This window comes from Enhydra lutris, unplaced genomic scaffold (assembly GCF_002288905.1).
Source record: "Enhydra lutris kenyoni isolate GAN:26980312 unplaced genomic scaffold, ASM228890v2 scaffoldscaffold15, whole genome shotgun sequence".
NCBI lineage: Eukaryota > Metazoa > Chordata > Mammalia > Carnivora > Mustelidae > Enhydra > Enhydra lutris.
Genome location: NW_019154099.1, coordinates 31,357,303 through 31,370,842, shown reverse-complemented (window position 1 = coordinate 31,370,842; position 13,540 = coordinate 31,357,303). Strand labels below are relative to the sequence as shown.

At 38.3% G+C, this 13,540-nt stretch overlaps 1 protein-coding gene across 2 annotated transcripts in view; it reads right to left on the bottom strand.

Annotated features, from left to right (window-relative positions):
* Positions 1 to 13,540, bottom strand: part of LOC111147023 (LIM domain 7) — a 94,934-nt gene that overhangs the window by 15,499 nt on the left and 65,895 nt on the right. For both annotated transcript variants that reach the window (XM_022502869.1, XM_022502870.1), the window contains 7 exons: positions 7,600 to 7,714; positions 6,382 to 6,543; positions 5,411 to 5,517; positions 4,452 to 4,512; positions 2,680 to 2,736; positions 716 to 741; positions 329 to 433 (listed from right to left, as the gene is read on the bottom strand). In XM_022502869.1, coding sequence (XP_022358577.1) covers positions 329 to 433; positions 716 to 741; positions 2,680 to 2,736; positions 4,452 to 4,512; positions 5,411 to 5,517; positions 6,382 to 6,543; positions 7,600 to 7,714 — 633 coding nt within the window. The remainder of the gene's footprint in view (positions 1 to 328; positions 434 to 715; positions 742 to 2,679; positions 2,737 to 4,451; positions 4,513 to 5,410; positions 5,518 to 6,381; positions 6,544 to 7,599; positions 7,715 to 13,540) is intronic.

Here is a 13,540-nt window from a genome sequence, read left to right as displayed (position 1 = left end):
GGACTGAATTTCCCTGCAGTGGAGTGAGCACACACACAGCTTAGGGGGTGCAAGGCCTTACGATCCACACACCTGTCACACATAAGAAAGTCCAAAAAACCATAGTGCCACATTCTAAAAAATACACCGGGTAAATAATTATTTTAAAAGGAGGACTCGGAAAGCTTCAAAATAGAAATGTAACGAATGCAAAATGTGCCGCCTTGCAAAAGATTTGTTAATTATGAGGTTATTAGCTTCTGATTTTTTAGTTTGCTTCCTGGTCCCGGTTGACACCGAGCAGGGAAAGCCAGCGGAACTCCTGTGGGCCCACACCACTCTGCTCTACCTGCAGCAGGCGGTCCTGCTCCTTCTGCCACCTCTCCTGCCGCTTCCGCTCCTCCTCCTGATCCCACGCCCAGCGGCTCGGGGCACTGAGGGTCGGAACCGGAAGCTAGCCAGTTATAAGAGAAAACGTGCAAACAAAGGAAGAACATATTACTTCATTCAGTCATCTACTGAAGCACTTCCGCTTTCATGAATGATTCATCCCACCCTTTGCCTAAGCGGTACCAGAGGAGGTTTGGCTTTCTGTTTCAAAGTGGGTCTTTTCAACCTGGAAAGACTACCCCTTGATAAATTGTTATGCAACCGAAAAGCAGCGAGGCTAGTATGTGCTAATTCAGTCCTGCCAAAGTCACCTTACTTGTTCTAAAAACCAATGAATGCTACTTACATCAGGAACTACAGAATCCGAGCTTCCTGTGTTGCAGCATGTTGGAAAGGAAGAAAAAAATACATAAGTCTTTTCATTTCTATGAAATAATTTTTTACAGAGTCATATTAGCTGTTTCTATGCCAGGATACTAAGTGAGATCAGTGATTTTTTTTTTTTTCTTAAACTGCAGTAGAATCTCAGTTTTTCTCTTCAATTCCATCTGTTTGTTACTCATCTTCCAAAGTCAAAGTCATTTAAAACAAAGAGAGAGAAAGTATGGGTGCCAAAGATATCCCTTAGCCCTTGGTACTCGAGCTAGATGGCTGGTGTCTTCTGAAGAGGTTTCAGGGTTCTTTTATGAATACACCAGGTAGTATGTCACAGCTGAGCCCAACAGGGAGAGAAAAAAGATTTTCAAATGGTATATTACCTGCCAAATCCAAGTTTTTACTTGCCACTACTTAAAGCTAACGTGCCAGCTCCGTATCAGATTTTCCAGGTCTCCTTGCTAATAAGCTACTTTTCTTAAATAAGATACCACAAAAACATGTTCAGGAAATCCTTCCCCTTCCTCTCCTATTACTTGCAGCACAAATATTCAAAATTCGTGTGTACACCTATGGGCCTAATATTCTTCTCTTTATTCTCAGGGGGTACTACAGGAATGTGTGTATGTAGTACAAAAAACAAAAGCAGAAACAAAACAAACAAACAAAAAAACAACAAAATCAAAAACCAACTAAGCAAATTTCACGAAAGATGCTCTCATACAGTATTTTTAATTTTCCTGAAACCTCAGCTGTCAAATAAATTGTTCACTTATACATTTTTTTTTTTAAAGAAAACTGCTTTGAGACTTAGGAAAATATTTTTCCCTAAAATAGCCTGTTGAAGAGAAGTGAGTGAAAATTAGACTAGAGAAAGAAAGGAATTATCTTCTGTTAGCCAGTTTGAGCTAGGAGTATCATAGTGTTTCAACTAAATTACCGTAGAAAAATAGGAATTTAACAAAAATATCAAAAACACTATGGATACTGACACAAATAGACCTCGTACATGCACAGCTGGTGAGCTACTCCTATTTATGGTCAAAAAGAAACCTTAATTCCCCAAAGAAATACTTCTCGGGTTTTTGTTTTGTTTTGTTTTGTTTTTTAATCTATGAGTCCAGTAAATAGAAGGCAAGCGTGTAAAGGTTTTTGATCATCTTAAAAGTAAGAAACAATAACATTTAGACGCCTACAGCACACTCCTCTCTGTGCCATTGCATCTCAAATGTTGGATATTACTTTTAAGTTCTGACAGCACAGCACAGCTCAGACTGCATTCATGAGACAGGGCATCGACAGCCGTGAGAGGGGGAAGGAATGCCACATGCACAGCACAGAAGGCAGCACAGCACAGAAGGCAGCGCAGCCCAACTACACCAACACGGGGAGGCTCAAAATGCACGTGTTCAGAAGCGCAACCGAAATTTACATTTAATTTACTTCAGGGTCAACAGGGAGGTCCTATGAACACTGCAAAGCCATCATTCCAATAGCAAGAAACAACTCTGCTCTTTTTAAAGAGCATTTTGGCCGGAGTTAGAGTTTTCAGAAGTTCAACCATCAGGTGTTGGTGTAATCTAATATTACGCAATTTGTAGGAAGCAGTAAGGCGTAAGTGAGGTTCCTCATTTCTTACTGTCACCCAGTGGAAAGAAGCGTGTTTAACAGCATCTCAATCTTTTTTTAATTAGAAAAAAAAAAGTCCAGAGGTATACAAAAGACACGCAAAGACCCATTACCACAGAGGTAGACCCATGAACTGTAAGAAAAGCATGATGACCCTAGGAAAAGAATGGAAATGGGTTACGTTGCTTGGTCACAATGGCAGCCATATTGAAAAGGCTTAGTGCCCAGCACCAAAGACTATAAGGACAGAGTGGAGAATGGGAACAATTCCATGAAAGTACATGAATTGTTATCTTGGTAGTTTACCTTGTTCAAAAAATTGTGATCGCCTTTTTAAGTTTTTCAAAGAAATAGGTTCAGATGCTAGTTGAAAAATACAAAAAAAAAAAAAAAATCAATACCATGTCATTCATTTTAATCTCTCACCACTGGAAAACTAAATGGTATCTGACACACCTTTCTAGTCCACAGCATTAGTTGAAAAATGACAAAACTGATAGCCATAGAAGATATGGATTATTTCAATGTACAAAGACACATATTTTTAGTAGTCTATACTACATCTAAATTAGTAATGGAACTAATTATTTTATTAATAAATTCTAGCAAATAGCATCATAGTTTCATAGAAGCCAAAAAAATCTTCCGTGCTAGATCACACAGCTTTAGGGAAATGGAAACTAAAATGTTTTGCTTAGGTTTATCAACCCAAAATCTAGAAGTCCAAGGAGAATTGTTTGTAACTAAGAGTTTCTGCGTTACTAAGTAAAAAATGAACTGAGAAATAGTGGGGAGTTAGACAAGAATATAAATTAATACCCAGGGAAAGATAAAATAAGAACAAATGTCCAAATTAAAATATTCTTCTATCTGAAGAATTTTGCCTTAGTTTAACATCTTATAGCCACTAACTTTAAGCAAATGGAGCTCAGTCCAATTAAGAAAAAAAGAAAATAAAAGAAACATTCTGACTTCTACAGATCTACAGATCTACAAGATCTGTTGCAAGGTTATGACAAACGATTCATATACTTCAGTTTATTCATAAGTTGTAAATGCAATTATTACTTGATACTGGTTGGTGCTTACTTGTGTAAAGCAAACCCTCCAATGTCTAGCGTGTATACATAGTCACTAATGACGAGTCTGGTGTCTTAGCAGTTTGCTTTGCCTGAGTCACAGGCAGAATGGGACCTGGGTGTCTTGGATTTAACATGGGGAATCCAAAATAAATCATGTTTGCTTTAAAAACTCTTTTGATAAAGAATGCACTATCTGTTAAGACGCAGTCACTTCTACCTATCAGAAATTAAATACCAAAATAAATCATCAATAAATGGGAATTTAGAAACTTGGTTTGGCTGTGACCTAACATATTATGAACTGGTAAAGACAGATGCAAAGCCATAAAACTGACCCAGCCGGATGGGAGTCTAGTTTCCTGGTAGGAGGAGTCTGGTCTTCTTTGAGTCTCTTTCCCTGACTTTGTGGACCAGATCTTTCTTATTTATTTTGTATGCCTAAGGAGTAGTAGATAGTATGAGGCAACAATGATTTGTGGACAGACAGAAGGAGGAAGAGAGTGATAACTCCATGATACAACATCTCCCCAGATACCACACCTGCTTCTTCATTACAAATGGGTCCTTTGCCTAACAATGATTATTACCATTCCTCTACTTGATATTAGCTGCCTGCAAACTTGTCCGTTTCACAATAAAGGGGGAAAGGAAACCTCATTCATTGTTTCAGATTTAACTAAGATTCCCTTTGCCAACATACCACAGCAAGAAGGCTAACGGCCTCAGGAAAACAAGTCTTTCTTATTTGACTTAGACACACAGGCCCTCAGAGCTCCTGGACAGGCTGCCAAAGCTTTGTTTGCAGTTTCTGAACTATTCAAACCCTGGAACTGAACGCCCTTCCACCTGGCTGCAACAGGATCTCTGTGCTAACCTTTTAGTTTCAGCTTGCAGTGGGATCGGTTTTTCTTGGACTCACTTATTAATTTTTATAATAGAAGAACTTGAATGCTGTGACTTCTATATTATAAACATAGTTAAAATGGTGATATTTACCTTTTGATTCAAAAGTAGTAGTTTCATCACGAATTCCATTCATTTCCTTGGATTCAGTACTCTGGAAGGATAAAAGGCCAGTTAACAACATTCTGTCCAGTCGGACTTTGGGTTCGAATAATGTATTTCCCATTAGTGAAAATATTTTAATAAGATGAGTTTTACAGGCTATTAGTGTATTTCTTACAGCTTTTTACATTAAGTTCAATCAGTCGTTATTTTTCCAAGAAACACTATGTGCCAAATAATTAGTTCACTTAGCTTATATTTATGAGTAAGCAACACAAGCATAGAGAATTCTTCAGCATTTAAGCTTTCCCTACACAATGTAGCAGGATCTCCTTATTAGATAAAAGAATATCTTAGGATAATAACAACTATATCTAGGGAGTCAAGACAAATATTTGAAATTTAACTATTGCTTTGATACTTGGAAAATTTCTACATTGTAATTATTTTTAATCAGTTAATGTAGTTAAGTATCTCTTAACCACATATTGAAGTCTACCCATCAAAGTCATCTGCACAAGATCTAAAAATGTTTCATGTTTTAAAATAAGTATAGTAATTGTGTGTAATTTACCCACAAAGACTAAAGAAAGCATAGAAAAGTTACAGTACATAATTTTACATTACATGTAAAATTACAGTATATTACATTACCACTTCACATCCACAAAGATCTGAGAAATGGGTATAATGTTGAAGATTGGTAGGAAATACCTATAGAACACTACTACGGGATCCTTTGATTTTACAATGATATAACTATTACTTATCTATGAGGGCTGCCTTAGGATTATCAAAATCACATTTTACTCTCATTACTATAAATTACCTTATTCAACTACATGTTTTTGAAGTAGCATCAAAATTGTTCAAATTCTTTCCCCCACACACACACACTTCCTACAGACACTTTGCTCTACACAAATACTCCTACTTCTCAAAATACTTACAGAATGCTGGAGGCTTTCTGAGAAATCAGTTGTTATTGACAGACTTGAAGATTTGTCTGAGTTGTAAATTCCAGAAGTTGTATCAATCCACTTTGTTTCGGGTGAACCTATAATTTTGGTAGCCATACTGGTGAGATTGAGAGTTTTATGCCGTGTAAATGGCAGGGAAGGTTGGTCTTTGCCCCAGTCTGATTGGCATATGATGATCAAGAAATGAGTACACGTAAATGGTGACGTGGAAAGAACAAAGTTAGTGAATGCACATACACAAAATACACATACAGAAGACACACAAACAAATCAGGTAGTGTGTGAAAGAAGTAAAGAGTGCAGGGGTTTTGGCCAACAGATCACCTTCTGAAAACACAAGGGTTAGATCACATTAATAAGGAAAAGACTAGCAAGTTTACTGACTCTTTCTGTAAACCAAAACTGAATATCGCATTTTGAGATCATAAGGAGGTGGCAGGGAGTTTAATGCCCTTCCCCATCGAACCTCAACAATGAAGAAACACAGTAATAGAATTATACTGACAGTTCCTTGAGCATGAACAGCAGGAATATGACCTACCCTGTTCTCTCTAACACCAGTTAGTTACGGTGCTGTCGAGAAAGTAAAGTCATAGTGTGATTCTTAATCCTCAGAATTGTTATGAGACTCCCAAATGCAGATGCAATTACAATAGCTTTCAGTTACTATCTGCATTCAGAGTCAGTATAGCATATCAATCAATCAATCAATCAATTATGTAGAGTCCAGTAAATTTGCTAGAGAAAAGTTTGCAGACAGAATAGTCAAGGAGGGATTGTTCCAGATTTGTTTGGGCATAACCACAGAACATCTTGAAGCCAAAAAAATAAAAAGTAAATAAAAAAAATGAGAAAAAAGTTATTGAAGCCAGCTGTTATAACCACTTGCCAAAGACCAGTTCCCCATTGAGAAAGACAGACAGTGGTAAAACCCAACTCACCAGACTTTCCATGGCGCCTGATATCCATTACTAGCTTTCCAGTTTCTTTAGCACTAGCCATGGTTGCCTCCCACTCTTTTGTATCCTTATATGAAAACTTGGTGTTGTTAATAGCAATAATTTCATCATCTACCTGTAGCTGGGAAAATTCTGCTGGGCTACCTATAGAAAGCAAAATAAATTAAACAACCAATAACAAAAAATTCCAAACAAAAAAATCTACATTCAGTTAGTCATTGCTTACTTAGAGAAAAAAATGACTTCTTAATCTCAACTAACTATTCTTAGATTTTTCAGGTAGAGCAGAGTCAGGAATTTTTTTTTAAGTTACCAAATATTTGAGTATCTACAACATACAAAGCACCAAATGCATTTTTTATGCAAGAGCACGTATCTTCATTAACATATAAAAGAATAAGCTCATCTGTTCCATAAAATTTCTTTATTACCTTCGTAAGAACAAAGAAAATTTTAAATTATTTTTAAATTCAAAATGTGAAATATATTGTACTTTAATTGAGCTTCCAAATCCAAATGCACTCTGGAATAGATAAAAAAAAAAAAAGCAAGGCCATTTAAAACCACTTACAATTACCACTTCCTGTTATCTAATTAAACAGTCTTTTTGAATTTTCAAAAAAAATAACCAGAGTTAGCATGCAATTTTATATAGCTAAAATATGTAAATGAGGAGCTCCTCTTAACTACAGTAGCTTAATTTTAGGCTCTGTGGTAATATTTTGCTCAGAGTTCCTGGGAGGGACTTGGTAGAACCCTGGATGGGGGAGGGGCTGCTTTTGTACAAGTCCCAAAGCATCCTGAGGGCTCCACGAGCAAGATACATTAAGATGCTCAGAAAACAACAATTTATTACACAGCACATACATAGCCACCCCAAACATAGCCAATCATGGACAGTTCTTTTGGAATTTCCAGTCAATTGTTGATTGGAAGCATTTCCAAATATTAAGTCTAAAATTTTGACAAATGAATTCTGTAAAGGTCAAAAGATAAGATTCTACAAAACTAAAATTAATGAGGCAAGCAGAAGAAATGCTATTAGTCTCTGGGAAGAGGCTACATCTCCTCACTTTACTACTGCCTTTTTCGCATGTGCTGTCTCCTCCTGTATCACATAAACTAATTTCTGGAGGGTTTTTTGAACAGCAAAGGATAACAAGGGGAAGAAAGTTGAGTAGAACTAAATCTATGAATTACCTGCTTCGACTGATGCAACGAAGATCCCAGACAATGCCCATTTTACTGTAAACCCAAAGTCAAGACCGCTCCGGGGCATCTGGTTTATGCTGATTCTCATATCACTGAACTGATCCTGAAAACAAACACGAAACGGTGGATCATGTGTCCCTGGCACCCACGTGGAGGAAAGTCTATCCATGAAAGAACGGAGGCTATATGCAAGGTACACTTGAGTTATTTCATGATAAACCAGAAGCAGCAATCTTTTTAACCTGGGTTTGGTAAAACCTTCATTTATACAGATATCAATGAGTTTATTACTTTTCTGCTAAAACAAGGGAAACCTTCACATCAATAGATGTTTTTCTTCACATTAATATTTTTCATCAGCTGGGCATGAATAAAGCTTGGGCTTTTGCCCTGTCTACAATTGGGTTTAATTTATAGACCATTTGTTATTACCCAGGAAAGGAGTGAGAAGGCATGTTGTGCATACTGTTTAGTGGTACAAACTTGCTATTAATAAATAAGCCCTAGAGATCTAAAGCACGGTACAGTGAATATACACAGCACGGTATTCTAATCCAACTTGCTAACAGACTATAACTTAATTATTCCTACCACTAAAGAGAAAGGATGATTAGGTAAGGTGATCAAGGTGCTAATTATCACTACAATGGCAATCCTATTACAATATAAAAATGTGTCAAATTAACATATGGTACACCTTAAATTTACACAATGTCATATATCATTTATTTCAACATGATAGCATTTTTGGAAATGCAAAAAAAATATTTAAATGCTTTTCTAAATGCCACCATACTTATTAAAAAGGCAACTCCGACATTTAACATATTTAGCTGAACGATGTCAATGGGTTCATTGACACACGACTCAGCTACGCGTAGAGCTCAGCTAAGACAGGGACCACCCCTTATTGGGCACCTGAAGTTTTGGCAAAGCACTGTTTGCCCTGTTGCCTTAGGAAGATCAAGGGGTGAGGACAGAGCCACCACACGAGCTATACAATGAGAGCTACGTCATCTCTGGGGAACCAGGGTAGGTCAGATGCCAGGAGGGCCCCAACTGAGACATCCTAAGCAACAAGTCACAACTTCCTCCAAGTGACATCAGCCAACAAGCCCAAGAAACAACAGTCCCTTGGACAACAGACAGACCTCTGTTTCCACCTCCGTCACTACACCACACAGCAACAAATGCTCAGTTTCACAGAAGGGCAGCCATTTTCCAAAACAAATGTTTTAAGTTGTAAAATACACGACGTCTGTGAAAATTTCAATTGCCTTTCATAATGTATGTGTTTTGTTTTGGGTAAACAAACAGACATGAATTTTAACTCGAAATTCCCAGCCTAGTTTCAGTCTTTGATTTAGAATAATTAAGAACTGAGACTTACTGTTTTGAAAGCAGAAGTTCTTCCTAAAGCCATTTTATTTTCCAGAAAAAAAAAAAGACCTATAAATTCTCCAGGTCAGTGTGGCCATTAAAACTGAACCTAGGGCTAACTGGGCAATTCATAAAGCTTTATGCTGAAGTTTTTCCACCTCTAAAACAAGTTTAAAATCCAAGTGACTCTATTCTACGAAAAACTGATATTACATAAGAATTAGAAACAAGGGGGGGGCGCCTGGGTGGCTCAGTGAGTTAAAGCCTCTGCCTTCAGCTCGGGATCGAGCCCCGCATTGGGCTCTCTGCTCAGCAGGGAGCCTGCTTCCTACTCTCTCTCTCTCTGCCTGCCTTTCTGCCTACTTGTGATCTCTGTCTGTCAAATAAATAAATAAAATCTTAAAAAAAAAAAAAAAAAGAATTAGAAACAAGACAAGGAAGGCACCGAACCAAGAACTTACTATATTCTGTGGACACAGAAGTACTAAAACAATATGCGCGTATTCATCTGGTCAACATACACTTACTGTGCATCTATTTTGTATAAGACAACAGGGCTTAATACTTGGGAAATAAAGACGGATTAGGCATGGTCTTTGTTCTCAAAAAATAATCACTGACTCTTCCAGAGTTGAGTATGGAACTATTTTAGGAAAAATCTGTAGCTAATAATATAGAAAAGTTTTAATCGGAAAGCTTGTAAAGCAGTTTAATACAGAAACCCTGATGTAGGTAGCGAAAACACGTTAATAATCAGCCTGATGAACACCAATCTTAAGACTAAAACTCTGCTATGAATAGAAAAAATTAGTGGTTAATTCCTCTCCTTAACCGAAACTACCACACACTTAAATTAGACATGACTCAATGAAAATAAGTGGTCATCTTCGCTACACTTACCCTCCACAAAAAAAAAAAAAAAAAAAAAGCCAAGTAAAGCACAGAATCTACTGCTATGTGAGGACAGAGGACAAATGATGGGTTAGATACGCAAGATACTAATTTATGTTTTTTAACTTGAAGAATAAAAGACAGGATGGAGTCTTAATAAATAGTCTCAAACTACATAAAGAATACTTTGTGGGAAACAGCAAGTAAACATTATCCTTTTCTACCAAATATAGGATAAAAGAGAATGAGCTTAAGCTATAGATGAAAGAGTCTCACAATTTTATTAGACTAAAAGAATTGTCTCACAAAAGGATATTCTTTTTTTTTTTTTAAGATTTTTTATTTATTTATTTGACAGAGATCTCAAGTAGGCAGAGAGGCAGGTAGAGAGAGAGGAGGAAGCAGGCTCCCCACTGAGCAGAGAGCCTGATGAGGGGCTTGATCCCAGGACCCCAGGACCATGACCTGAGCCAAAGGCAGGGGCTTTAACCCACTGAGCCACCCAGGTGCCCCACAAAAGGATATTCTTGCCTTGCAAATGAACCTCCACTTGACCATACCAAATAAAAGAAGAGATAACCGGGGCGCCTGTGTGGCTCAGTGGGTTAAGCATCTGCCTTCGGCTCAGGTCATGATCTCAGGGTCCTGGGATCGAGCCCCGCATCAGGCTCCCTGCTCAGTGGGGAGTCTGCTTCTCCTCTCTGCCTGCCTCTCTGCCTACTTGTGATCTCTGTCTGTCAAATAAATAAATAAAATCTTTAAAAAAAAAAAAAGCACAGATAACCAGATAACTCTCTGAAACAGTTAACAGGGGGTTACACTGTGATGTACAGCCACAGCCTCAGTGTGGCTACAGTCTGGCAGACTGTAGGTATGGGGGTCTTTAGAACTGTAGACAGGCCAAGGAGAAATTATAGGAGCAATTATAGGTCCATTTCTATCAATAACTAGGGGACCTCAGGCATGTTGCAGAGTCTGCCAGGGTCTTCTCTCTCATAATGACTTTGCAAGCTTTCTGTTTTGCAAAACCCTGTCTTCAAATGAAAGTTTTATGTAGACCACCTTCCTCCCAAACCAATACATAAAAGGGATTAGAGTGAATAGCTATAATTTCAATGGCGTGGCCTGCCCATGGTGGCAGGCCCTCAGGCATCTCTCTGGAATCCTAGGTCCTTGAATTAGATCAGCCCATAGACTCTGCAAGGGAACATATCTATAATTATAGTCAAGCACAAACTGTTCAACAATGATTTCAGTTAGGATTTCTACTTCCTAATTTATCTCTCCAAGATACATGCCATGTGAGTATTCTACAAAAGATCCATGCCTCAGAAGACAATGATGGAGGAATTTCTGCTTAAACTGGATAGAACCAGGAATTTAAGTTCTTGGGGGAAAGCCAGATTCTTGATGACTGATAAAGCGGTTCCAGTTGCCTATGCCAGAAAAGATAACGTATGGTTATCAACATATCAACATTTAAAAATAATTTCCCTCAAATTAGATCCAATTTATGCAGAAGTATACACCAAAAGATGAGCCTTTTAGACAAAAATGAGATGATCTATTTAGAATAGCAATGACAAGATTTAATTTTAGAACATCTGATGACTTAAGACTTTCCTATCACCAAAGATGAGAATTGATGAAAAACAGAGTCAGTCTTACACACTAAGAGGTCAGAAAGCTATTTTCTCCAAACTTTTCCATTTAGATAAATGTTGTTGACTTAAGGGAAGCCTACTGAAGTTGATAAAATTAAACAAAACATTAAACACAGAATTGGGCTCTACAGTCATAAATAACAGGAACTAGATCAACTTCGATTTTTGTACACATGATTCTTTTGCATCATTTCTTCAGGATGCAAGTGGGACATGAACAGAAGGGAATGACCCCCAAATCATGGTGCTGTTCTGGCCCTGGAGCCACTCTCCTTCACAAAATCCATGTCTGAACCTACTTCCTCCACTTCTCCATTCCTAGAGGGAGGTCGTATTTCCAGTCTCATCACTTAGCCCATTCCAAGTTGATCTCTTTCCTAACAAATCCATCTTCAGTCCTCCTCCCACCAGGCACTACCCCAACTATTATTACTTTCAGAAACCGTCATCTACATCACCCATTATCCTATTTTCTCTTGTCTTTTTCTCCATCTGTCTGGCCACCTCTCAGGTTCATGAATGTGCTTCTCCTATTCTCTCTTTTTTTTTTTTTTTTTTTTGTAGTTCCTGAGCCAGTCTCCCATCTTTTTGACTACAAGCTTTCCTGAATAACCTTCCCTATTGTATCTTCAGTTACTGGCTCAGCCCAATGTATCAAAAATTAAATTTAGGATCTTCCTCCCCAACCTACTCTTTTCCACCTCTTGTTTCTCAAGTATTAGATAGTTACATCATTACCTGACCAGATGCCCAATTTAGCAACACCGGGGCTGCCTCTTCCTTCTTTTCCTACCCCATGCCTGCTGCACCCATGTATTTAATAAAGTGCTCTTGAGTCCTCCAACCATAAATCTATTCTGAGTTATCCCAACCTTTCACTGGTCTTCAGGTTACCATGTTAGTTTAGAGGGGAGACCATGGCCCAAACTATTGTGGCCACCTCCCAATTGGTGCTCCTGCCCCTGCCCTTCTTTCCCTCCATCTTCTACACAGCTGCCAGAAGTATAGTCACAGAACATGCCAATTATCATTACTGTACCCTGTTTTAACATTGCTGGTAGCTCCTTACTACCTATTGGGTAGATTTCCAACTCTGCATTTCAGAAATTCCACATTTCTGATTCGGTGCTGGTAAGTTTCAAAAACTATGTAGCTTTCCTCAAAAACAATCTTAAGAATGATTTTATCTTCATGAAACAGAGGATATTTTGGTCCCTGTTGGCTCTAAGATTCTAGAGATACAGCAAAATTAAGTCAACATTTGGAGACTTAACTACACATAAGGCAGTTCTCAAATTGGAATTTGTCACATTTCCAAAAAAATAAGGTCAGAGAAATTACAGTTGTGGCCTAAGCACTTAACCAGCCCAGGGCAAGTTATGTAACTTTCAAATCTCAAGTATTTCATTTGAAAATGTGGGGATAATACTACCTACTGTGAAAGGTTACTGGGAGGATTAAGTGAAACACTTAAGAAGTGCCAAGGTACGCCCCGGCCACCGCTTAATTACTTTCTGTTCCACGTGGAAACAATGCTACACATGACATATACGCTGGTTAAGCAGTTTCCAGGTCAACTCAAGAAAGTCCTATTTAATACTCACGTACCTAAATCTGCAGCCCTGAGAACACAGCATTCAAGACACACGCTCAGATCCAGGTACTGTGCTAACAGTGATGGGGACAGGCTTGCTTCCTGTCCTCCCAGAGAGGGGAATCTAGACAAGTTGCAGGGGGTGCTGTGACACAGTTAGCCCTGGGTGCTACTCAAAAGGGGCACCAGACCAGGGCAGGCTTGGCGATTGAGAAGTTGACATGTAAAAAGCTTCCTTCCTTACATTTCTCTCATCTAGCTTCTGGGGAGCACTTTTAAAAAAAAATCTGGGGCAGAGGTTCTGCAATGGGGATTTGGATGAAGTTTGAGAGAAGAGGGCTCTGACAAGACAGAAAAGGAAACAAAACCCTGTCGATGAGACCAATCAGGGGACTAATCA